At 38.6% G+C, this 25,679-nt stretch overlaps 1 protein-coding gene across 1 annotated transcript in view; it reads left to right on the top strand.

The window, feature by feature from the left end:
* Window positions 1-321: 321 nt before the first annotated feature.
* The window catches only part of LOC106832433 (phospholipid-transporting ATPase IB-like), a 123,085-nt gene continuing 97,727 nt past the window's right edge, over window positions 322-25,679 (top strand). The window contains 10 exon segments of the mRNA XM_070520414.1: window positions 322-349; window positions 1,761-1,888; window positions 2,918-2,995; window positions 9,107-9,195; window positions 9,954-10,029; window positions 11,037-11,142; window positions 11,726-11,808; window positions 13,001-13,050; window positions 17,413-17,486; window positions 19,078-19,127. Of these exon segments, the coding sequence (XP_070376515.1) occupies window positions 322-349; window positions 1,761-1,888; window positions 2,918-2,995; window positions 9,107-9,195; window positions 9,954-10,029; window positions 11,037-11,142; window positions 11,726-11,808; window positions 13,001-13,050; window positions 17,413-17,486; window positions 19,078-19,127 (762 nt within the window).

The raw sequence follows: 25,679 nt of genomic DNA, 5'->3' as shown, positions 1-25,679 counted from the left end.
AGCTTATTTCTGTTTATTAACCTGAAATTTGAAGGGAGGTCCATATTTATTTTAGTCTATATATGGCTCCTATTTATGATATTTATTTTTGCCAAAATGACATTAAAGGTTCTATGTAAGTTATTTCTCTTGTGTACCATTCCTCTCAGTTGTTATCTTTTGAGAACCACTCAGGACATTTTGTCTTGGAGCAGGAATTTCTTGAATGAGAAATTCTCTTATTAATGAGAAGTAACTCGACAATAAGTCTATGCATTTTTCCATTTGCTAAAACACAACATTTGACTTTGACTGTTCCTTCCACAAATATCTCTAGCCGCTATGCCAGACACCGTGCTAAGCCCCTGGGGTACGGTAGGGAACAAGGCCTGTTTCCTGCCCTCAAGTTACTTGTAGTCTGTAAAGGAAGACACTCAAGGTAATATAACACTAGTGGGAAGTGAGGAGGGGTAGATGCTGTGTGTGTATGTAGGGGCCCTGTCCAAAATGACCTTGAGGCTGTTGTGAGGAAGGAAGATGGAAACTAAGGCCTGAAGCTGATAGAACAGATGGAAATGTAAAGGGCATGGGGATTGGTCCTAGAGAAGGGGAGGCAGCTAAGAGAGCTCTAGGCCAAGAATACGGCATGTGTCCAAAGGCCAGTTGGTGAGTGCAGCTCAGTGTGCCTGGAGTGTAGATGGCAGAGTATGAAGCACGGAGTGGTGAGAGACCAGTCAGAGGAAAGTTGGGGCCTGCATGACAGAGGAACTGCGTGTGTTTTCCTGCAAAGCTTTGACTAGCTCAGTGACATACTACTTTGTATTTGCTTCCCCGTTCTCTGTCTCACTGTCCTTTTTCCTCTCACTCTTCCTGCCCTGAGATTGCACCCTGCAATAATGCATTAATGTGTGAGTTTTCCTCAGACTCTGTTTCCTAAGGAACCCAGGCTAAGACAGTGATATAAGCACAAGTTTATCCACAGATGGAAGTTCAGATCTGGACAGGGAGCCAAAGTCAACATAGAACCCACATAATCGTGACCTGTGATTCAATTGTAAAATGCACAATTCTCTAACACTACGTGTTTTTGTCTTCAGTTGTGTTCAAATGATAACGTGTCTTACTTAATTATATACATGGTAGCCCAATATTTCATCTAAGATTTAAATGCCTATTGTAACTTGAAAAAACCATTCCATCGTTCTCCCAGCATGATTGGTCTGAGCTGCAGCTCATGATAAAGTGCATCCTGCTCTGTCACGTCGTTTTGTGGATCTAAATCTCTGCAGGGCTTATTATACCTTTGATTGTGTCCTTTCAGAATAACAAAAACCTCAGAGAGGGGCTTTTCATGACTCTAGGAAAGAAGGAACTGGTAAATGTAAATATTTCCTTACCAAAAGATTTTAAAGCCAGCACACTTAGCTGAAAACTATTCTATATTGTATAGCATCTGAAGTCATTATTCAAACAAGTCAACCAAAGAGATGAAATGTGTGCTTATGTGTGTGTGTACGTGCCACATATACATACACACACGTACAAGGATGTTCTCTTGCAATATGCTCATTGTCTCTCAATGCTTCCAATACACCTTATTCTGTGGTTGGTGCTTACCTAATATTTTTAAAACCATTTTATAGCTGTGTGCACATAATTATACTTTTAATAGTAATCTTCATGGAGAAAATTCCACAATTCAATAATGTAATAATACAAACAGAGATGAATAAAGATATCGCCTGAAGCTGTGACACAGTTCTTCTGATTTTCTTCCACAGATTACAATTCCCACAACTTTGGGTTTGATTTATTGGTGTTCGTTATCTTGTACCACAATCTCATCCCCATTAGTATGCTGGTCACTCTGGAAATGGTGAAATATGTTCAGGCCCTGTTTATAAACTGGGTGAGTATTAAAATCAGAAAGTTAAAAGTTCTCTCTTGAGCCATGGCTTTTGTTTTCTTTTTAAGAATCCGTGTAACTAACTGAGTTCTTATCATGGGGCCGGTGCTGCCAATGGGACAGCTGTGCTTTCGACAGGAGAGCCAACCATTGGTGTCGATCTGATTCAGAGTCCCTAGGCCTCTGTGTGTCACTCTTGAGGACACCATTTTTTTATATATATTTTTTCTAGTTAATAAGAAAGGTTTAAGAGATAGTGGCTTCATAGCAAGTGTAGAGAGGTAGTCAATCCATTAAAACTTAAGATTGTCACAGAGAAAGAGTCCAGTAGACTTACAATAGATTTACAGATCTTGGCAAGAATGACAGAAATAAAGCCATTCTAGAATCACTTCAAATTAAAAAAAAAAGGATTTTCAGGTGACAACCACGTATTGTGAAGTTACTGCTTAGTAAGTTGTGACCAAATGAATTTTCCAGTTTGAATGTGGGGTTGCAATTTTTAGTTATATCTTAAAATATTTTTATTCGAAATAAAAATCATTAGATGTCACATTTAAATGATCCTCTCAATATGTCAATGAATTACCATCATTTGAAGGGGAATGCTATTTTAACAACCACAAAATGAGACAAAGTGCTTTCAAATGTGTTCTCATTTAGTTTTCACAGTAGTGCTGTGAGGTGCGTGTTATTGCTCCCGATTTCTAGATGTAATAGCTGAGGCATGCTCAAGGTCCAGAGCACGTCTGAGGCACAGCCAGGGTCGGAAAGCTGAGTCTTCCAGTTCCAGGTCACCAGCACATTGACATTTGTTCCTACATGGCGTGGCCTCTCCTGAATCGCCTCTGCCAACGTATGTGAGAAACTGGGATCTGGCATTCCAAATCCAACTATTCTAGACTCCCCATTGTGAGTTCTTTCTAAATGTCAGCCACCTTGGAAGAAGATCAGTGGCAGTATGGCCTTCCTAAAGAAATTTTGAACCAAGTCCTGACTCTGTGGCTTGGCTGTTTTGTTCGTTTCTTGCAGGATGACGATATGCATTATAAAGAAAACAATGTCTACGCCATGGCCAGAACATCGAATCTTAATGAAGAGCTTGGGCAGGTGAGGGCCCCTTCAGGGCTGGACAACGAGATAGGGGCTTCAGAGAAGGTGGATCCAGGAGAAGTGTGTGCAAAGTTCAAGTGTCAAATTCAGACTCAGACTATAGTTAACTTGACTCCCACATGGAGCTTCAAAAGTATAATTTGTTCAAAATATGGATAATATTCACGATGGGTTGCAAGTAGAACAGGCCTTCTAGCGGTGATTATGTGCTTATGAAGGAGTGGAGGAGCTGGAAGGGCAGGTAGGGAAAGCCCCTGTTAGCTCTCAAGGAGCCACAGGAACCCTGGGACCTGCCACGGTGGCCGTGCTCCTGCTGCCCTAAGTCAGATGCCTCACAGGGAAGCTTCCAGAGGCTGCTGCAAAATTTCACGCCTGCCAAACCCATGCATCTGCCCACAGCTGCTGGAAGGGCAGTCATATAGCTGCTAATTCTTTCTTGCAAGTTTTTCTCGATGGTAGACTCTAACCTGGAGTCCTGCTGACAGGGCATTGGGACACACGTAGCCTTGGGCCTCTGGTCACTGCATTACAACGGAAAGAGGTGAGGATGAGGCCAGGTTAACAACAGACAGCCGGTTACTTTTTAAATGACGGGGGCGTCTTTACAAGTGTAAATTAAGTTAAAAAAAAACTCCCACTATTATTTGTCAATTATACCTCAATAAAGCTAGGAAAAAACCCCTCTCCCATAGTTATACAGTACTTAAAAGGAGAGAGACTTCTAATTATTATTCTTTTCTAACTACTTTTTGTTCTTAATATATTTTTTACTACATTATAATTTTCCATCTTTCAATTAATTGGGGGCAATATATAAATTGTACCAAAAGGCAGAATTTTGGAGCTAAACTTCCTGGGTGTGAATCCTGGCTTCACCCTTTACCAGCAGAGTCATCTTGGGCTTCTTATGTAACTTTCCTGGCCTTGATTCCTCATCTGTAAAATGGGCATGATAATAGCATCCACTTCACAAGGTTCTTACGAAGATTGAATAAGGTAATGTAGACGTAAGGTGCTCAGCATAGTACCTGGTGTGAAGGGATTTAATTAATGCTAGTCATTATAACCAGTAATTGGTACAGATAATTTCTAATTTCTAGTCCTATTGTACAGTATTCGTTCTCAGTAAATATTTATTTAAAAAGGTTTTTGGCTCCTACAAAAGTCTGTTCAGAGAACAATATCAACAGCCTTTGAACTTGGGCGACTAAAGATGAAGGGGGATGGGATAATCAGATCTCCACCACCTTTTCTGTTCATGAACATCTGACTATTTGCTAATCTTTTAGAATGTATGTTTTCTGTTGACAATTGGGAAAAGGTCACTTCATCTACCTCGACTAGTCAATTGACACTAGCCTCTTTAGGATAGTAATTAAACATCGTCTTAATAAAAATGGCTTTAGGACTCAAGCTTTGAAAATTATATTGTTTATGTAGGTAATACATAAAGATAAGAGCAGAAATCAATGAAATTGAAAACAGAAAGACAATAGAGAGTTTAATATCCAGAATACATAAAGAACTCCTACTACTCAACAGCAAAAAGACAAACAACCTAATTAAAAAATGGCAAAGGACTTAAATAGACATTTCTCCAAAGATATATGAATGGCTGATAAGCACGTGAAAAGATGCTCAACATCACTAATCTTTAACGAAATGCAAATCAAAACTACAGTAAGATATCATTTCACACCACAGGATGGCTATTATAAAACAACAACAACAACAGAAAACAGCAAGTATTAAATGAGGATGTGGAGCAATTGGAACCCTTGTGTGTTACTGGTGAAAATGTAAAATGGTGCAGTCACTGTGGAAAATGGTATGGTTGTTCCTCAAAAAATTAACCATAGAATTTCCATATGATCCGACCATTCCACTTCTGGGTATATACACAAAAGAACTGAAAGTAGGGACTCAAACATATATTTGTACACCAAAAGATGGCAACAACTCAACCGTCCATCAATGGATGAATGGATAAACAAAATATGGTATATATGTACAATGGCGTATTATTCAGTCCTAAAAATGAATGAAATTCTGATACATGCTACAACACGGATGAACCTTGAAGATATTATGCTAAGTGAAACATGCCAGACACAAAAGGACAAATACTATATGATTCTACTTGTATGAGGTACTTGGAATAGTAAGATTCATAGAGACAAAAAGTAGAATAGTGGTTGCCAGGGCTGGGGGGAGGAGAGAATGGAGAATTCTCCTATTATTTAATTGCTTTCCGTTTGGGGTGATGAAAAAGTTCTGGAGATGGATGGTGGCACAAATGTGTGAATGTACTAAATATGGCTAATATTTTACCACAATAGGAAAAAACATTTTGACACTGCTTGCCTCTTTTTTAGTTATATGCTGGTTTTGTCCAGTATTTTGGTTTTAAAATCTTTCGACCCCGTAGATAAGACATCATGATTATGATCATGATTTCATGCAGCAATGCTTACTTAGATTTATCCACCTCCTTACCAATGTCTTCGCACACCTTTCATTCTCATAACTCAGAATTCTCACCTGAGGTCCCACATCTACTGCCTGAAAGATGTTCTCAAAGTTTCCTTTAGAGAAGGAATGTTGGCAGGCAGATCTCATGTTTCCTAGGTCTGAAAATGGTTTTGTTTCTCCCATCTTGAAATACCGTTTTCTCCCAGAACGTTGAAAATACTATTCATCGTCCTGTGCCTTTGATGACTTTGAGAAGTCACTCTTCAATCTAGTATTGGTCCCTGGACATGCGATTGGTCTTTTCTTTCTGCTTTGAAAATTTTCTCTCTAGACTGCTGCCGTTTCGTTGTCATGTGACTAGATGTGGATGCCTTTTTATTTATGCTCTGTCTGATCACTGAGATCCTGGAGTCTGAGGATCAGTAACTTTGAAGAACTTTAGAAAACTGATCTGTACGTAAATATCAGCTAATCTCCAGCCTCCATTTTCTCTCCCTTTGGAACTCCAACTCAATATGCATCATCAGCCCTTTCCTCTCTATCCTTGTGTCTCTTACCCTCCTTTCAGATTTGCATCTCTTTATCTCTCTGCACTGGAGAATTTCTTCAGACTCATCTTTCTGTTTTCTAGTTGTCTCTTCATTTGATTCTGGTCATCTGTTTAATCTGTCAATTAAGTTTTTCAACCATTATAATTTTAACTTTCTAGAAGTTTTATTTACTCTTAAAATACATGCTTTGTTCTTTTTATTTTCCTGTTCCTTGCTCATATTTTTAAACTATTCTTTTTGAAAAACATACAAAATCTAGTTATTTCATATTTTGAGTCTAATAATTCCAGAACCTGAATGATTTGTGGATCTGATTCTGTTTCTCTTTTTTCTAGTGGTTTTCATTTAGGGTGCCTTATTTTGATTATGACCCCCTGATGCTTGGAACTTTTTTGGTAGGAATTCTTTGAGGCCTAGGTTGAAGTTGAATTTCTGCAGAAAGGATTTGCAGTTCCTTCTGCCAATCACCTGAGACCACTTTAATTTAAATCCTCTGCTTGAGGTGTTTTGGGCCCACAGGTGGTGTGAATTTGGCCACAAGCCCTTGGAAGGGCCAGCTTGTGTTAACATTCTCAAGAGAAGCATGTTTTTCTTCTGTCCAACCTCAAAGTTTAATCAGGAAAATTCATTCTCTTTAACTCTTATTTTGAGAGGCTGTCCTCTTGGCCAGATTTATGAAGGGTCTTCTTTTGCACTGTCCACTGGGGCAACCCATTGCTTTCTCTTCTAGTTCCGGAATCCTGTACGGCCTTCAAGGTGAAAACTTTAGGTTTCCAGGGTTTGTCACTCAGAGAAAAAGCTCCTTACTTTCCACAGTTTACTCTGAATTTCACCTCGGAGGACTACTTCCTTCTGGGACAACTTTGTGATGTTGCGATGATGTTTAAAAACATGAGTTTTTATGTTTTATCCTGTATTATCCTAGTTTTCATCAGAAGGGCAGTTCACATTATTTAGCTCATCATATTGCACAAAATGGAAGATCTCTTTTGTCCTTTTCAACAGGAGGTCTTTATTCACCTTTACCATCTCAACTTCTTGTTTTAATTTGGCAACTTATTTTTTTCCAGGAAATTATCCATTTCTGCTGGTTAAAAAAATTTGGTAGAGTTGCAAGTAACATTAAAAAAATCTCTTCTTTATCTGTAGTTATATTTCCTTTCTTATTTCTCATCTCACATATTTTTACACACCCACTTTCCCTTTTCCTAAAGAATTTTCATGCAATCTATATTCTTGATCTTTTCAGTGAATTAAATTTTGGATTCATTCATCCTTTCTACTAATTTATTTTTCATTTCATTCATTTCAGTTTTTTGTCTCTTCTAATTCCTTCAACTGGTTTCTTTAGATTTTTTTCCCTGTATTTTCTTAAACTGAGCACAATTTTACTTTTAGCTTTTCTTCTTTAATAATAAAACATTTCTGATCATCCATTTTCTTCTGCTTGCAGCTTTGACTGAATCCTGTAAGTTTTATTATGGGTTATGTTAGGAACTCTCCTTATTGCTTTTTAGATATTTTGTCATTTCCAGTTTGATTCTGATTCCAGAAATCAAACCAGAAGGAATCAACCTAAATTCCTTAATTTCCAAGAAGTTTTATGGTTCCTTTTTTCATAATTAATTTTTTTGTTTTATTGCATTATGATGAACAAATGTGACTTATAAAACCTCTACTTTAAAAATTTTGTCCAGGATTTATGTGGCCAATTACATAATCAACTTTTATAAAGGACATAAAAAACATGTATTTTTTGCCATATCTACTAAATCAAGTTTATTATATTTTTCAATTTTTTCCATGTCTATAATATTTATTTATTCAGATCTGAAAGAAATTCAGCTCTAAAAGAATCTGAAATTCTGAAAGAAATATTCTGAATTCTCTAAGTGTTATTTACTTTTATCAAGTTCTCTTTGTTTTATGTATTTACTTAGGTTTTGTTTGGTTTATACAGGTTCTTAATTCTTGTATCTTCTTTGTAAATGTTGTCTTACCATTACTTAATATCTTTCTTTAACTTGTACTGAGAACTTTAGCATCTGCTTTAGTGTTAATGTTGCCATTGTGCTAGTTGTTTGTTTTCATTTACTGCATCTCATTTCCAACCCTGATTTTCCTTTCAAAATTACATAGTTTAAATGTTTTTGTGCGCATATATAATAGCATCTGCTTTTTATTGTCATTTTTTGGTTACGTCATTTAACAAAAATGTAAAGTTAACAAAATCTAAAGTTAATCAGTATCTCTCTCATCTTCCAAAATAATACAAAGATCTCAGTGTTGGTTGAGTCAGTTTTGACTCCTAGTGAGCCTGTGTAAAACAGAGTGGAACCCTGCCCCGTCTTTTTTGCGCCATCCTCTCATCTTCCATTGCAGCATCAGACAGTGCCCTGCTGCTGTTCACAGGGTTTTCATGGCCAATTTTTTTCAGAAGTGGGTGCCATGTCCTTCTTCCTAGTCTGTCTTAGTCTGGAAGCTCCACTGAAACTTGTCCACCGTGGGTGACTTGCTGGTATTTGAAATCCCGCTGACACAGCTTTCAGCACCACAGCAACACTCCACCGCCACACTGACAACCTACAGACGGAGGTGTGGTTCCCCGACTGGAAAACGAGCGAGCCTGGGCCAGGGCGGTGAACATGCTGAATCTTAACCACTAGACACCAGAGCTGACGAACATTTTAAAACTGTTTAACGCCATGTTGCTTCGTGTTGATTGTTGGACAGAAGTGATCGTCTAAAGAATTTCCATTTGTCTTTAGAAATGAGCATTATACTTTGTGATCATGATTAAAGGGGCTTCGAGTTTGGTTTTCTTTTTCATCTGACAGATAGGTAAACAGATAATTTACTTTGCATATTACCATGAGATTTCACTTCCAGTGTGAAACTAACAGAAGAGTGTGGCCTCTGAAAGAAGTATAAATATTAAAGATAGAATTCTTATAGACCGAACTTCTTGTTTTCTAAAAATCCACATATTTTGAGGATTTAAAGAGAAAGAACGTCTTCTTGTCTTTGTTTTCTTAATACATTTTAACTTAATGTTGTTTATCATGTTCGTTTTTTCTTTGTTTAGGTAAAATACTTATTTTGTGATAAAACGGGAACCCTCACTTTCAATATTATGACATTTAAGAAGTGTACCATTGCAGGTATAATTTATGGGTAAGTGTTTTTATTGCCATACTCTATTGGAAATTCTTATATTTTTTCTTAATAAAGTTAATTATCCTTTATTTGCTCCAAAACATATCTGAATTTCTAATACTATCACTGTATCTGAGTGAGATTGAAACCTAATATAACCTAAATGAAAACTTGCAGTTGTTAAAAAATAGGGTTTACATCGGCTTTCATACGTGGTTAGAATTCTTAAAGGGTTTTATATTTATAGTCTTGTAACTGTTATATTTCCTCCCTCATTTTCCCTTAGAAATCAGTTAAACACAAGTGATGTTATAGACAACTTAAGGTAAATAGACGACATTCTTTTCTCCTTTGCCCTTCTTCCTTTTTCCCTGCAACGCACTTTTCATCAGTCCTGGTGTGCTGACAGATGATAGCACAGCTCTCCCTGGTCCAGACTTCAAATGGCAGTTCCCAGGACGCTCCCCTGGATAGATCTTTCCTGTATGGTGTTCAAAAACCCCAGGATCTAGACTTTACTGCTTTTGTAGTTTCTCTGTCTCAAATTCCACATAACTGTTCAGTATTCAACACAATTTTAGGCATTTTCTAACGCCATTTTGCAGCTTGAGGTCTGAGAGGATGAACTTTAAATATTTACTCGTTCTATGGACTTTTTAGGTGTGACTTACTGAAAACAGAAGGTAGGGCTATGTGTTCATTATAGATCCTTTTGGTTATTGACTGGTATCATCAGGAACTTTTTGTTAAAACCACTCTCCTCCATTCTTCCTCAGTCAGCCGCCTTCTCCCATCACAGACTCCTGTGAATTTGATGACCCAACATTATTGCAGAACTTGGAGAGTAACCATGTAAGTCTGCTTTTTTCACTCTGTCAACAGGGTAATGCTATATAACTTTAAAACATTTGTATAGTTTCCTAAAAGATATAATTTTCTGAGCCCAGGAAAGAGAGAGTCTTGAAATTTTTTGATGTTACTATAGTAAGCAAGGGACTTTTTACCCATATTATGAACTGAGCACTGAACTTGGTGTGACCGAAATCAAACATTATACGAGAACGTTTTACCGGGTAGCCATCTATGTAAGACTCTCTCTTCTGCTTTTAAACTATTTGGTTCAATTGCATGCTACCAATATCTTCACTTATCTATTTTAAGATATTGATCTACCTGATTTGAAATCTTAATCTTCTAAAAAGTAAAAGTGGTCTTTTAAAACATAAGTCTGTACGTGTCTTCCTGTGCTTAAAACCTTTCCAAGGACTGACACCACACTTAAGATGAAACCCAAACTCGTGACTGTGGTCCTCTCTCCAGCCTCATTCTGGGTATTGTTCCTCCTGCTCAAGATGCTAGAGTCACACTTGCCTTGAAGCTCCACAAATGCACGAGTCTGATTCCTGCCCCGGAGCCTTTGAAAGTGCTATTCCTCTTGTCTAGTGTGTGCCACCGTCACATGTCACCGAACACAGCTAACTAACCTTTCCATTTAGGTCTTAATTTAAATATCATCTCCCCAGTGTTTTTTTCCTGACCACCTACCTAAAATAAGCCTCTCTTTTCTCTATCACAGCCCCCATGTATTTCTCCAGCTTTGAGAAAGCTTATCTCTCCAATAAGAATAAAAGCTCCATGAGGGCAGGGTCATCTTGTTCCTCCAGGTCTCCCCAGCCTACCACACCGTCTCTGCCTCAGTAGCCACTCCACAAACACATGCTAACTGCACAATATGGTTTTTAGCTGGTGCCTGACTCTGCATATACCTGAAGTAAAACCTTAGTTGGTAAAAGCTGCAGACTATATATTACTCTTGCGTTCTAAGAGACTCACCAGCTCTGTGCCTTTCTTATATATAGCCCATGAAAGACTATATAAAGGAATTTCTTACCCTGTTGTGTGTGTGCCACACTGTTGTTCCTGAGACAGATGGAAATGATATAATCTACCAAGCTTCCTCCCCAGGTAGGTGCTGTGTGCACCTGGAGCACCTGGCAGGTGATGAGCACAGAAGAGGGGATGCTGCCCCTGGTCCCCTGATGGTGCCTGTGTTTCTCCTTCCCTGGAGTTGTTATGGTCAGGGGCATTGGTGGCACAGTGCAGGCCTCAGCTGCTCTGGGGCTCCAGCTCCCCAGACCCACAAAGACTGCCATAAGGAGCCTGGCGGGGGCTCTCGGGGCCGGGGTTCAGTGGCATGTTAGGTTATAATAAGTAACAGGCAGGGGTAAGGTCAAGACCTGCAACATTTTCTGGAGCTGCTACTACTGGCCCGGAGCACAAACAAGACCATAATGAAACTAGGGAAGGATTTCACTCTCAGCCTGGGGAATTTATCTTAGCCCCACTGAAAGTGGCCCTATTTAGCCAAATTTCCTCTTTCATGAACACTGTCTGGCCCCGTGAGGTACAGATAAGTGCATTTGGATGAAAAAAGTCAAGTTTAAAATATGACGTGACATTTTAGCTGAAGAACGGAAATCCGTATTAAATTAAATTCAATGTTAATACATTTGCTCAGTCTCCATTAACACAGAATTTTTATTAACAGATGAAGCAGCTTTAGTGAAAGGAGCAAAGAAACTCGGCTTTGTTTTCACTACAAGAACGCCGTATTCTATCATCATAGAAGCTGTGAGTAGCATCCTACATACTTTCCCAGGGTTCACACGCACCTGTTCTTCCAGAGAGACACAGGTACACAGCGGTCAGACGAGGAACCCCTGCAGTTACAGTGCGTGGGGTTCCCATCTGCCCCACACCTTCCCAGCCGCTATTCTTGGGCGCATTCCTTAACTTCTCTGTGTTTGCCCCAGTTTGCTCATCATGCACGTCACAGGGTCTTCGTGAGGATTAAATGAGTTGACATATCTTAAGTAGTTGGAATTAGTGCTTGGCACAGAGAAAGTGCTCAATAAAAATGAGCTATTCCGAAGACTTAGAATCATCAGACCTTCAAGCAATACACTATTTTTTTTTTCCTATGAAGAATTAAAGTGTTTCAAATTATTTTTGGCAAGTTTTATTATTATTTTGATTTACTCATTTTATTATGTATATATTTTCTTGTTCTGTCTTGATGACCACTTACCACAAGACTTTGATATTTCGGGAAAAAATTGGAGCAGTGTAAACATGGTGGCCAACACTGATTTTTTTTTTTTTCTAGTACTAATGCAGTGGTTAGGGATGTTTACTAGACATTGAGTCCTTGGCAAGACGGACTGACTAATTCACCTTTGTATCTATAGAATATGCCACATGGATGACTCTCAAATTATGTGAAATCCCGCAGTGTCATATTGGTGAAGCTGGGAGCTGGTAGCTTCACAGATAAATTGATTATGGCTACAGGAAGTCAAGAGGCTATAACTGGAAAAGTCTAGAAAACATGCATGTTTCATTGATATAAAATTTTATAGCATGCCACCTTTTTCCACGTTTACCTCTTCAAATTATCTCAGCATTAAGGATTTCATTTGATCTCTGCTATTTTATTAAAAGATGTGTCTGTTCTCCCAGTTTTGTCTGCTGACTGTCTCATTTACTCCCGTGTACCCCTGCAACCTGAGAGTATTTATAAAGTTTCCAATAGTGCTGCTTTTAGATTGAAAAGAGAGTTGTTCCAGTCTTCAGTCGGCACTATTAGAAACATTTGTGCCAATATTGTTCTTGCCAGAGGAGGGCACCATCATCTTATCAGACTTTATATTTTGAAAAAGATGGGTATTTGGGGGGTAAAACTTGTTTGTGCTTGGGAGAGTGAGTTATTTTGCAAGGATACTTTTTCCTTCAGGTAAGAATCTGCTGTTTTATCTTTCTGTAGATGGGAGAAAACTTAACGTATGAAATTCTTAATGTCCTGGAGTTTTCTAGGTAAGCTACTTTTTCATTCACTTCATGTATTTCCCAGGGCTCTTTCTGTGACTGTTCAGTGAGATTTGGTAATGTAAACCAAAACTTTACTACAGAATCATGAAATTCCAGTCCGCTTCCATCCGTCCTTTAATCTCAGCTCAGGTCTTGCTTCTTCAGGCCTCATTGGGCCAAACTCCCTTTTGTGGGTGGTATGGGTTCCCACACCTCTCCTTCCTAGCACTTGTCACAGTCAGCATTGCGATTTCTAATCTGAGTGTTTATTTAATGACTATGTCGCCAACTAGACTATAAGTTCTAGGAGGGCAGGAGTCACCTCCCGCCAGGTCTGGTATCCAGTAAGTGCTCAATAAATATTTGATGAATGGATGGATATTGGGCATTATTGTCGCAAATAAACTAAACACTATTTCTTTTAAAATAGTGAATTAATTAATGTTTTTCAAAAGAAACAACGTGCATCCAAATCCTTTTCTCCCCTTAAGCTTCAGAGGGCCTGCTGCTCCAGCAGCTGGCCTGATTCCCCAAAGAGTATTGTGAGTTTATGGCTGATGATTTTATTTTTACTGGACTTTCCTCCAGCCTCATGAAGTCATGTCTCTTGGACCACCTGAGCCTTGATAATGTGGAATCTGAAAGATTAGAAAAGGAAGTAAATAAGTAAATCATTTGTTCTTCCCAAAGCCAGACTTTTTAAATCATATTTTTAAAGCGTTGTTTCCCAATGCCATTTTTTAAAAAAGCTTTAAACCTCAGAAAAATTGTTGTTACCAACTCCCCCTCTCTCTAGGAAAGCTTTTTCTAAAACTTTATTACAAGAAAATATATCTCAATGTTCATTCCAGCTTTCCCCTTTCCTGATATTTAAACACTGCTACTATGAGAGCACTCATTTCCTGTCATTACAATGTGCACTCCTAGCTAGGTGACACTTAAAAGACTCAGTGGCCTTGAGTAGTGTTCTAACAGCTTTCTAAGTATTTAAAGCAATTGCTAATCCCGTCTTCCTGTCGGAAAGCACTCTCTGACTACTCACTGGGGCCGTCCTTGGAGGGCAGGAGCTTTGGCTTAGACTGTTCAGGGTGAGATGGGGACAGATGAAGAGAGTTTTAAGTAGATGAGGCCGATGGGGCTCCCAGGGAGGTGAGAGAAGTTTAAGACATTTCTCTCCCCTCTTCTTGCTGACATGCTGCTCTCTGGTGGCCTGGCGAAATGGCCATCTTGGTGGCTGATTGGGCTACTTTGGGGCTGTATTGTCTGGGCCTAGTGGGCAAGAGGAGGAAGAAGAGGAAAGAAGGGAGGATGACAAGCATGGATCCATTTGGAGAGGAGGAGTGGAGAGGGTAAAAAGAGCCTGGGAGACTGAGGAGGGAAAAGGTTTATTTGTGGTCTTAGCTGTGACTCTGTTACTAGCTCATGACCTTCCTAGTCACCTAACCTCTGTGGACCTTGGTTTCTTGGCCTAGAAAATGGGGATAGCATTGATATCCTCCTCATGGGATTGCTGTGAAGATTAAATAACAATGCCTGGTACGTCCAAAAAAAAAAAGACATAGCGCTTGCTATAAGTATTTATTTTTATTCCTATTCTTTTAATTGGAACACTCTTTTCTGATGCTTAAATGTTTGGATTTTACCACGTTCCTCCTCCCTCCCCCCGTGAAGGAGATCCTTCTTCTCTCCTTCAGGAATCATTTCTATGAACCTTACTTCTGTTCTAAGCTTGACCATCCATTTCTTGATCAGTCTTATTCCTGAGGAAAAATAAAATTCTTTCTTTTTGGAAGAGCTTGAGAACGTGGAAAAACTAATGACTGAGATCCCAATTGGTCTGCTTGACCTGCACAGAGCAGTCCTTCAAGGTAGATAGCGGCAGCCCCATTCGAAGGATATGCAGCTGGAGCTCAATTTAAGCAACCGTACCAACATCACTAAGCAAATAAGTGGCAGAATCAGGGTTCAAATCAGGTGTATCTGATCCCAAAGTCCCGGTATTTTCAACCAATCTCTGCTTCCAGAGGTGAAAGAAAAGCTAAAGAATGTAAAAAATATATTTTGGTCTTCATGGCATTAAATGCAGTCTACAAATATTTTTGAGCATCTTCCACATGCCAGCCACTGTTCTAGAATTAGAGTGGCCATGATGAGCCCCTGTTTGTGGGGCTTCTACTCTAGTGGAGGGAGGCAGATAGTAAACAGAGAAGTGAATGAACAAGATAATTTCGGGTCATGATGAGCACTGCAGAGAAAATCAACAGTACGATCCGACAGAGGCAGACTGTGGAGCTGCTGGTGGCGGAGGTTTACCTTAGAGCGGCCGAGGGAGCCTTTGCGAGGTGTGGGATTTGGGCTGATAATTGAAGGTGGAGGAGGCAGCCATGTGAAGACGTGGAGGAAGAGCATCCCGGGCAGAAGTAACAGCTAGAGCAAGGCACTGAGAGATACTGGTCTCAGCGTCAAGCAACAGAAAGAACCTCAATGTGGTGGAAGCGAAGCAAGGAGCAGGGAGGTGCAGAAGACGAGCTTGGAGAATCCGTCTGCGGCAGGATCTGCAGGATCTTTGCAGTACACAGTGAGGAATTCGAATTTTTTGTATGTGTGATGCAAAGTCACTAGAGGACTTCAAGCAGGGCAGTGCTATCTGATTTGTGTTTTTAAAAGATCATCATTTTCTTGGATGTATTTACACCATTTTTACTTGCCCTAGTAACTTAGATAGTAACCTATTCCTTCAAGTAATAAGGAGCAGAATATCTTTAAGTTTTCAGTTTGTAGTATTTTTATTTGTCTGCTGTTTGGCTGCTTGTTGTGGTCATGTAGATAGCCACACTTCATCCTTCTAGTTTTTACTCCCTGAAGGTCTTTGCTGATGCTTTTTCTAGAGAATGAGTTGGAAAAACAAAAAGACAGGATACCCATTTGTCACTTTGTAGCCTTACTTTGAAAAGAAAATGTTTAGTTGCCAAGTTTAAAAATAGCAACTCAAACGCAGTTTAGACTTTGATGTATCTTTCACTTACCTAAGGGACCTCTGTATTCCACCACAGTTGAAAATTAGGTATAAAATTTTTCAGTGGGAGAAATTCTTGTTGCTCTTTTGCTAATCATTTCAGGAACTTTGAGTCCTGGTCTGTATTAAGAACTGTGCTAGGGGGTGGAGGTTTGTATCCCGACAAAGATGCTGCTGTCCTTGCCTGTGGGAGCCTACGGTCTGTTAGAAGACAGGTATGTGCAGAAACGGTTTTAGTGCCAGACAGGATCTGCTAAGAACTAGGTAGATGGATATATCGCGTTCTGGGTAAGCACAGAAGACGTTATTTCTGACTGAGGCATTTGGGGAAGGCTCTGTGGAGAGGGCTGTATCTTCGAACGATGGGTAGAATTTCAACAGGTAGATATGGGAGTTGGGAGGGGGCACCTACCTGAGGAGGAGGCTGTGGAGCCGGCGACGGCATGGAGCCGCATGTAAGCTGTGCCGGGGAGGGAGGGTCTTCTGGTGTGGTAGGAGTCCGAGTGTGCAAGGCGTAGGGCTGTGGGGTATTGAGAAAGAGCTGAGACAGTGAAGATTCCTGCAAGGATTATCTGTAGGAGTCTCTTGAAAAGTATTTATAGGCCATGGTGAGCCATCCGAGGGTTAAGGGCGGTGGGTGGGGAGGATGACATGATAAGGAAGCGGAACTGTTTTGAGCAGTTTACTTTGGCAGTGAGAACAGATCTTCAAGCCTATTTGGGCTGCTAGATCAGGAGTAAAATCAATGAGTTTAAGTTTGTCTACGACGGTAAAATAAATAAATACACAAATAAATAAATAAATAAATCTAGAGGACTTCGAGGCAGAACTGTACATTAAAATAAACCTGGCATCTATCAAGCTAGCTGTTTAACATCTCTGTGCAGCAAACTGGAGACAGGACGTTGTGAGGACTGAATGATACACAGACGTGGGCTGCTCTCCTCGTTCTTCCTCAGTTTTTAAATGGTTATATTTTGTATGTGTATATAACATGTATTTTATTATATTTAATATATGTATTATATACATACAGCACTAAATTACATTATAAATTATAAATTAATATATATTATACATAATATATAAGTAATATATATAATAGATTAGATATATTTGCATAAGTAAATTTCCATAGAAGAAAGAATAGTGACTGAGAAATAGTAGTCGTATAAGAAAGTGGAGAGTAATGGTAAAAGAAAGAGGAAGTGGAAACTGGCAAGAAACATGTTGGCCTTTTCACTAATGGTCAGTGGAGGACTCTCTCAGAATTCTTTTGACTTTGATTTTTTGTGTGTGTCAGTGCCATGTACTAAGGAAAATAGAAACTAATGCTTTTAATGTTGTTTTAGTAATAGAAAAAGGAAGTCTGTAATTGTCCGAACTCCTGCAGGACAGCTCCGGCTCTACTGCAAAGGGGCTATAAGTACTGGATTCATTGTTCATATCAGCTCCTCTCTTTGTTCCCACAACTTGTAGGAGCCTTCTACAACTCAGCAGTATTTGAATATGTTGTTGTTTTGTATCTGCTGTCACCACAGGTTGTTGACCGCATTATCCAAGATTGAAAAATCCATGTCAAGGTAGCCAAAAAGCTTCCCCGACAGCCAAGCCCACTGAAATTTATGTGGCTCACACCAGAATTTTTATTAAGCTTTAATGTCAATGAAAAATTTGCTGTCACTCCGTGTTTTATTGAGAGCCAGTGAATAGGTTTTTGATGCTGAGGGTTTATAGCAGGAACTTTGATCGCAGTTCTAAGCCCAAAGTGCTGGGATTTGGTGAGTCTCAGGAATTAGCTTTGACCTCTGTAAATCTTGGTCTTTTTTGGATCACTTACGTATTTGTTCACTACCATAATTACTTTAAAAAGCCCAGCTTTATTGAGGTAAAATTGGCGTAGAATAAACGGCACACATTTAAAGTATACAATTTGGTAAGTTTTGACACTGATCTGCGTTCTGTCACTATAGATTCATTTGCATTTACTACATTTTTATATAAATAAAGTCACATAGTGTATATGACTTTTTGTCTGGCTTCTTTCACTCATAATTATTTTAAAATTCATTCAGTTTGTAGCTCGTATCAATAGTTCATTTCTTTGTGTTGCTGAGTAGTGTTCCAGTATATGGGTATATCAGAGTTTGTTTATCCATTCACCTGTTGGTGGACATTTTGTTTGCAGTTTTGGCTACTACAAATAATGCTCCTATGATCATTTGTGCAAAAGTCTTTGTATGGACATATGGTTTCATTTCTCTTTGGTAAATATTTAAGAATAAAATGGCTGGATCATATGGTAAGTGTATTTTAACTTTTTAAGAAACCACCCAACTGTGGTTACATTCCTGCAAGCTATTGTCACCAACACTTGGTATGGTTAGTCTTTTTAATTTTAGCTCTTCTACTAGGTGTGTATCTCTTGTGGTTTTAATTTACATTTCCATGCTGTGACTGACGATAGTGAGCATTTTTTCACGTGCCCATTTGTCATCTGTGTTGGGGGTTCCCAAAACCACCCCTATGTTTTTAGTAAATCTCTAGAAGAATTCATGGGACTCAGCACATTATTGTACTCATGGCTAAGATTTATTACAGGAATGTAGTAAGGATACACAGCCAGATCGTAAGGGAAAAAGCCATAGCCAGAGCCTGGAGGAAGCCACGTGCAGGCTTCCCATGGGGGTCACACAGGGTAAGTTGAATCAGTTTGGAGAATTGTTTACCAGCCAAGGGCCAGCCTTGCAAGTAGGTCATTCTAAGGATAGCAGTCTCTGACCTCTGTGTTAACTCTTTCAAGTTATAACAGCCTTAAAAAATTATGATTCTTGACTTTAATTTTGTTTTTTCAAAATCTGTGTCATCAATTCTAGTTTTCTAGGCTTGGAACACCTGTATACCATCTAGAAAAGCTAATAGTCTTGTCTTTCAGTTGTCCTTTTTCTTATTTTGTATCAGCTATCCGAGCATCTAATTATCTGCCTTGTGACTTGTGTTAATTTCCACAATTCTAGCAGATGTTATATTAGTTATAGTTATACGGCTACTTTCTGCAGACCTTTGGGTAAGTATTGGAAACTGACACAAAAGAGCGTAAAATAAACTGGTTCTGTGAAATTGGCTCTTATATACAACTTCATGCACATTTTGATGGTCCTAATTGTTTTCAGTTATAGAGAGATATTTTCTGACACTTTTCCTGGCTATTGAGGCCAGTAGCACTTTGCTTTTTGAAGATTTTTCTTTTGGGGACTCATAAGATTTTAAATTTCTTTCTTGTTGGGTAAGGGTAAGACAGACAATGTCTACATTTGTATCAATAGTCAAATGTAGCATAACTTAGAATATACTTGCTAAAGTAATCAGCTATCAGATACCAGGATCGTTCTGTTGGTAAAATATGAATTTGATAGATCGACTGATTGAATTAGACTTGATTCTGAGGCTCTTTGGATTCATAGTTCCTTTGAAACATTCCCCCCTTTTTTTATATGGCAATTCTATCTTTCATTTTTTGAGGAACCGCCATACTGTTTTCCCTAATGGCTATACCATTTTACATTCCCACCAACAGGGCACAAGTGTTCCAATTTCTCCAAATCCTTACCAAGATTTGTTACTTCTGTTTTTTTTTTAATTTCTAAATTTTTTATTGAGGTAACATTGATTCGTAACCTGATGTAAATGTCAAGTATGCATCATTGTATTTCTACTTCTGTATAAACTACCCCATGCTCACCACCAAAGTCTAGGTGCCATCTGTCACCATAATAATGTGCCCCTTCACTCCTTTCATCCTCTTCCTACACCCCTTCCTCTCTGGTAACCACCAGTCTATCCTCTGTATCTATGTATGTGTTTGTTTATCTTCCACATGTGAGTGAAATCATATGGTATTTTGGGTTTTGTGAATAATGCTGCAATGAACAGAGGGATGCATATATCTTTTAAAAATAGTGTTTTTCTGTTCTTTGAATAAATATCCGTGAGTGGAATAGCTGGATCATATGGTAGTTCTAGTTTTAATTTTTTGATGAATCTCCATACTGTTTTCCATAGTGGCTACGCCTAAGTACATTCCCACCAGCAGTGTACGAGGGTTCCTTTTTTTCCACATCCTCTCCAACACTTATTATTTCTTGTATTTTTAATAATAGCCATTCTGATGGGCATAGGTGATATCTCATTTTGGTTCTGATTTGCATTTCCCTAACAATTAGTGATGCTGAACATCTTTTCACGTGCCTGTTGGCCATCTGTATGTCTTCTTTGGAAAAATGTCTATTCAGATCCCCTGCCCATTTTTTAATCAAGTTGTTTGTTTTTTTGTTGTTGAGTTGTGTGAGTTCTTTATATATTCTGGATATTAACCCTTATCAAATATTGGTAGGTTGCCTTTTCATTTTGTTGATGGTTTCCTTTGCTGTGTGGAAGCGTTTTAGTTTGGTGTAGCCTCATTTATCTTTTCCTTTGTTTCCTTTGCCTGAGGAGACATATTCAAGGAGATACTGCTACAACCGATGTCAAAGAGTTTACTGCTTATGTTTTCTTCTAGGAGTTTTATGCTTTTGGGTCTTACATTCAAATCTTTAATCCATTTTGGGTTAATTTTTGTGTATGGTATAAGATAGGTGGTCTACTTTCATTCTTTTGCATGTGGCTGTCCAGTTTCCTCAGCACCATTTATTGAAGAGACTTTCCTTTCTCCATCGTATGTTCTTGGCTCCTTTGTCAAAAATTAGCTCTCCATAAATATGTGGGACTTATTTTTGAGCTCTCAGTTCTGTTCCATTGATCTGTGTATCTGTTTTTCTGCCAGTACCATGCTGTTTTATAGCTTTGTAGTATATTTGGAAATCAGAGAGTGTGATACCTCCAGCTTTTTTCTTTTTTCACAGGGTTCCTTTGGCTATTGAAGGTCTTTTGTTGTTCCATATAAATTTTAGGGTTCTTTGTTCTATTTCTGTCAAAAATGTCCTTGGGATTCTGATAAGGATTGCATTGAATTTGTAGATTGCTTTAGGTAATATAGAAATTTTAACTATGTTAATTCTTCCAATTCATGAGCATGGAATATCTTTCCATTTCTTTGTGTCATCTCTGATATCTTTCAACAATGTCTTACAGTTTTCAGTGTACAGGTCTTTTACTTCCTTGGTTGAATTCATTCCTAGGCATTTAATTTTTTTTCTTGTGATTGTAAATGGGATTGTATTCTTCATTTCCCTTTCTGCTAGTTTGTTGTCAGAGTATAGAAATGCAACTGATTTTTGTAAGTTGATTTTGTACTCTGCAACTTTGCTGTAGTTATTGATTATTTCTAGTAGTTTTCCGATGGATTCTTTAGGTTTTTCTATATATAAAATTATGTCATTTGCAAACAGTGACAGTTTCACTTCCTCGTTGCCTATTTGGACTCCTTTTGTTTCTTTTTTTTTTTTGTCTAATCGCTCTGGCCAAAACCTCTAGTACTATGTTGAATAAGAGTGGCAAGAGTAGGAATGCTTGTTTGTTCTTATTCTCAGAGGGATAGCTTTCAGTTTTTCACCATTGAATATGATGTTGACTGTGGGTTTGTCATATATGGGCTTTATTTTGTTGAGGTACTTTCCTTCCAAACTCATTTTATTGGGAGTTTTTATCATAAAGGTATGTTGGATCTTGTGAAACGCTTTCTCTGTGTCTCTTGAGATGATCATGTGGTTTTTATTTTTCATTTTACTAATGTGGTGTATCACATTATACATATTTGTAGATTTTGAACCATCCCTGCATCCCTATATCCCACTTGATCATGGTGTACAATGTTTTTAATGTTTTGCTGTATTCAATTTGCCAATATTTTGTTGAGGACTTTTGCATCTATGTTCATCAGTGATATTGACCTGTAATTTTCCTTCTTTGTGTTGTCCTTGCCTGGCTTTGGTATCAAGGTGATGTTGGCCTCATAGAACGTGTTGGGAAGTATTACATCATCTTCAATTTTTTGGAATAGTTTGAGAAGAATAGGTATTAAGTCTTCTTTGAATGTTTGGTAGAATTCTCCAGAGAAGCTGTCTGGTCCTGGAATTTTATTTTTGGGGAGGTTTTGGTTACTGTTTCAATCTCTTTATTTGTGTTTTGTTTATTTGGATTCTCTATTTCCTCTTGGTTCAGTTTTAGGAGGTTGTATGAGTCTAAGGATTTATCCATTTCTCCTAGATTGTCCAATTTGTTGGCATATAGTTTTTCATGGTATTCTCTTATAATCCTTTGTATTTCTGTGGTATCATTGCAATTTCTCCTCTTTCCTTTCTAATTTTGTTTATTTGAGCCTGCTCTCTTTTTTTCTTAGTGAGTCTGGCTAAGGGTTTCTCAATTTTGCTTATCTTCCCAAAGAAACAGCTCTTAGTTTCATTGATCCTTTCTACTGTTTTTTTGTTTATTTCTGCCAAGTATTATTTCCCTCCTTCTGTTCACTTTTGGCATTGTTTTTTCTTATTTTTCTAATTACATAAGGTTTGTTTAAGATTGCTTATTTCAGGTTTTTCTTGTTTTTTTAAGGTGGGCCTGTATTGCTATGAATTTCCCTCTTAGAATTGCTTTTGCTGCATCTCATATGAGTTGGTATGGTGTATTTTCATTTTCATTTGTGTCTGCATTTTTTTTTTATTTCTCCTTTAATTTCTTCAATGATCCATTCATTCATGTTCAGTTTAGTCCCACATTGTGTTGTTTAGTCCCACATCTTTGTCATTTTATCAGCATTTTACCTGTAGTTGATTTCTAGTTTTATAGAATTATGGTCAGAAAAGATGCTTGATATGATTTCAATCTTCTTAAATTTATTGAGGCTTGCCTTGTTTCCCAACATACGGTCTATGCTTGAAAATGTTCCATGTACACTTGAGAAGAATGTGTATTCTGCTGTTTTTTGGATGTAGTGTTCTATATATATCTATTAAGTCCATCTGGTCTAGGTTTTCATTTAAATCCACTATTTCCTTGTTGACTTTCTGTCTGGGTGATCTATCCATTGATGTGAGTGGAGTGTTGAGGTTCCCTACTATTATTGTGTTGTTGTTAATATCTCCTTTTAGGTTTGTTAATAGTTGCTTTATGTACTTTGGTGCTCCTGCGTTGGGTGCATAGATATTTATAAGTGTTATGTCTTCTTGGTGGAGTGTCCCTTTTATCATTATATACTGCCCCTCTTTGTTTCTCATCACCTGTTTTGTCTTGAAGTCTGCTTTGTCTAATATAAGTATGAAAACAGCTGCTTTCTTTCGTTTGCCGTTGGCTTGGAGTATCATCTTCCATCCCTTCACTCTGAGCCTGTGTTTGTCTTTAGAGCTCAGAGGTGTTTCCTGGAGGCAGCATATTTTTGGGTCTTGTTTTTTAATCCATCCTGCCACTCTGTGTCTCTCTTTTTTTTTTAGGAAGATTAACCCTGAGCTAACTGCTGCCAATCCTCCTCTTTTTTGCTGAGGAAGGCTGGCCCTGAGCTAACATCTATGCCCATCCTCCTCTACCTTATATGTGGGATGCCTACCACAGCATGGCTTGCCATGCAGCCATGTCCGCACCTAGGATCAGAACTGGCAAACCCCGGGCCGCTGAAGTGGAACATGCAAACTTAACCGCTGCACCACTGGGCCAGCCCCCACTCTGTGTCTTTTGATTAGAGAATTCAATCCATTTACAGTTAGAGTGATTATTGATATACAAAGGCTTAATGTTGCCATTTTATTGCTCATTTTCTGTTTTTTCTGCCTTTCCCTTGTTTCTCGTCCTGTATATTTCAGATACCAATTCAGTTAGGTAGTTCTCTATGATGGTTTTCTTAGTTTTCTCTTTATTTACCATTTGTTTCTCTGTTCTGATTATTTGTTTATTGGTTACCATGAGGTTTGTTTAAAAAATCTCATAGATGCGATAGTCCATTTTCTGATAGCTTCTTATTTCCTTAGCCTTAGCCAATTCCATTCCTTGCCTCTTCCCCTTCTATGTTATTATTGTCATGACTTATTCCGTCTTGTCTTGTGAGTTTGTGGTTAAAATGACGAGATTTTATTTATTTTTGATGTTTTCTTTCCCTTTATCTTTAGTGTTAAAATTAAGTGTTTACTAACCTAGTCTGATAGGGAGCTGAAATTTTTCTGGTTTTGGCTACCTAATTATCTCCTTGCTCAAGGCTTTGTAACCCCTTTCCTTTTTTTCAGGTATGAGGGCCTTCTTGAGCATTTCTTGTAGGGGGGCATGTCTTGTGGCAATGAACTTTAGCTTTTGTTTGTCTGGGAAAGTTTTTATTTCTCCATAATATCTGAAGGATATTTTTGCTGGATAGAGTATTCTTGGCTGAAAGTTTTTTCAGAATTGTGAGTATATCATTCCCCTCTCTCCTAGCCTGTAAAGTTTGCTGAGAAATCCAGTGAAAGCCTGATAGAGGTTCCTTTGTAAGTTATTTTCTTCTGCCTTGCTGCCCTTAATGTTTTTTCTCTCTCATTGACTTTTGCCAGCTTTACTACTACTGGAGAAGGTCTTTTCACATTGATATAATTAGGAGTTCTAATAACTTCTTTCACTTATATTTCCAGCTCCTTCCCCAGGTTTGGGAAGTTCTCAGCTATTATTTCTTTGAACAAGCTCTCTGCTCCATTCACCTCTTCTCCCTCTGGAATACCTATTATAATCCTTATGTTGCATTTCCTAATTGAGTCAGATATTTCTTGGAGAATTTCTTCATTTCTTTTTAGTCTTAGCTCTCCCTTCCTCCATCTGAAGCATTTCTGTCCTCCAAGGTGCTAATTCTGTCCTTCATGATATCAGCTCTGTTATTCAGGGATTCCAGGTTTTTCTTCATCTCATCCATTGTGTTTTTCATCTCCAACATTTCTGTTTGGTTTTTCTTTATAGTTTCAATCTCTTTTGTAAAGAAGTTCCTGATTTCATTGAACTGTTTTTCTGTATCTTCTTGTAACCCATTGAGTTTTTTTTGTGATAGCTATTTTGAATTCTCTGTCATTTAGGTTAGAAATTTCTGTGCCTTCAGGATTGATTTCTGGGTACTTGTCATTTTCCTTCTGGTCTGTAATATTAATATGTTTTTTCATATTGTTTGATGGTGTGGATTTGTGCCTCTGCATAGTGATAGTATTTGGTCACAGCTTCCACCTGCCACCACTGGGTTGGGTTCAAGAACTGTGTATTCTGAGCCTGCCGTGATCTGCAGCTCCCTCACTCACAGCTACTGCTTTTCTATGGTATGCATGGGCACTCTGGCTGACTGGTTGAGCTGGAGTGCTGGGGGGGAGGGGTGCTTTCTTTCATCTGTGCAGTCCTGGGGACGTTCTTGCTATGCCCTCACTATCTGCTCTCTTGGAGTGCTAGCTTGATGAAGATACCCCTACAATATCTTAGCCACCTCTGTGTGTGGCTTTCCCTTTGGCTGTAAGGGAACTTGGAGAATGAAGGTGTTCCAACAAAGGGCCGCCCCTACCCACTCCTATCAGAGCTGTGCACAGTCCTGGGGTCACTGCTGTTCAGAAGGGAGAGGAGATCCCCTTACCTCCTTCCACTTCCTCCCAGGGTCCAGCACCTCCATCTTCAGATATATGGCTGTGTGGGTTGCAGACAT

The sequence above is a fragment of the Equus asinus genome, chromosome 11 (assembly GCF_041296235.1).
Source record: "Equus asinus isolate D_3611 breed Donkey chromosome 11, EquAss-T2T_v2, whole genome shotgun sequence".
Classification (NCBI taxonomy): Eukaryota; Metazoa; Chordata; class Mammalia; order Perissodactyla; family Equidae; genus Equus; species Equus asinus.
The sequence above is the reverse complement of the archived record's forward strand: the minus strand, read 5'-3'. Positions and strand labels throughout refer to the sequence as shown.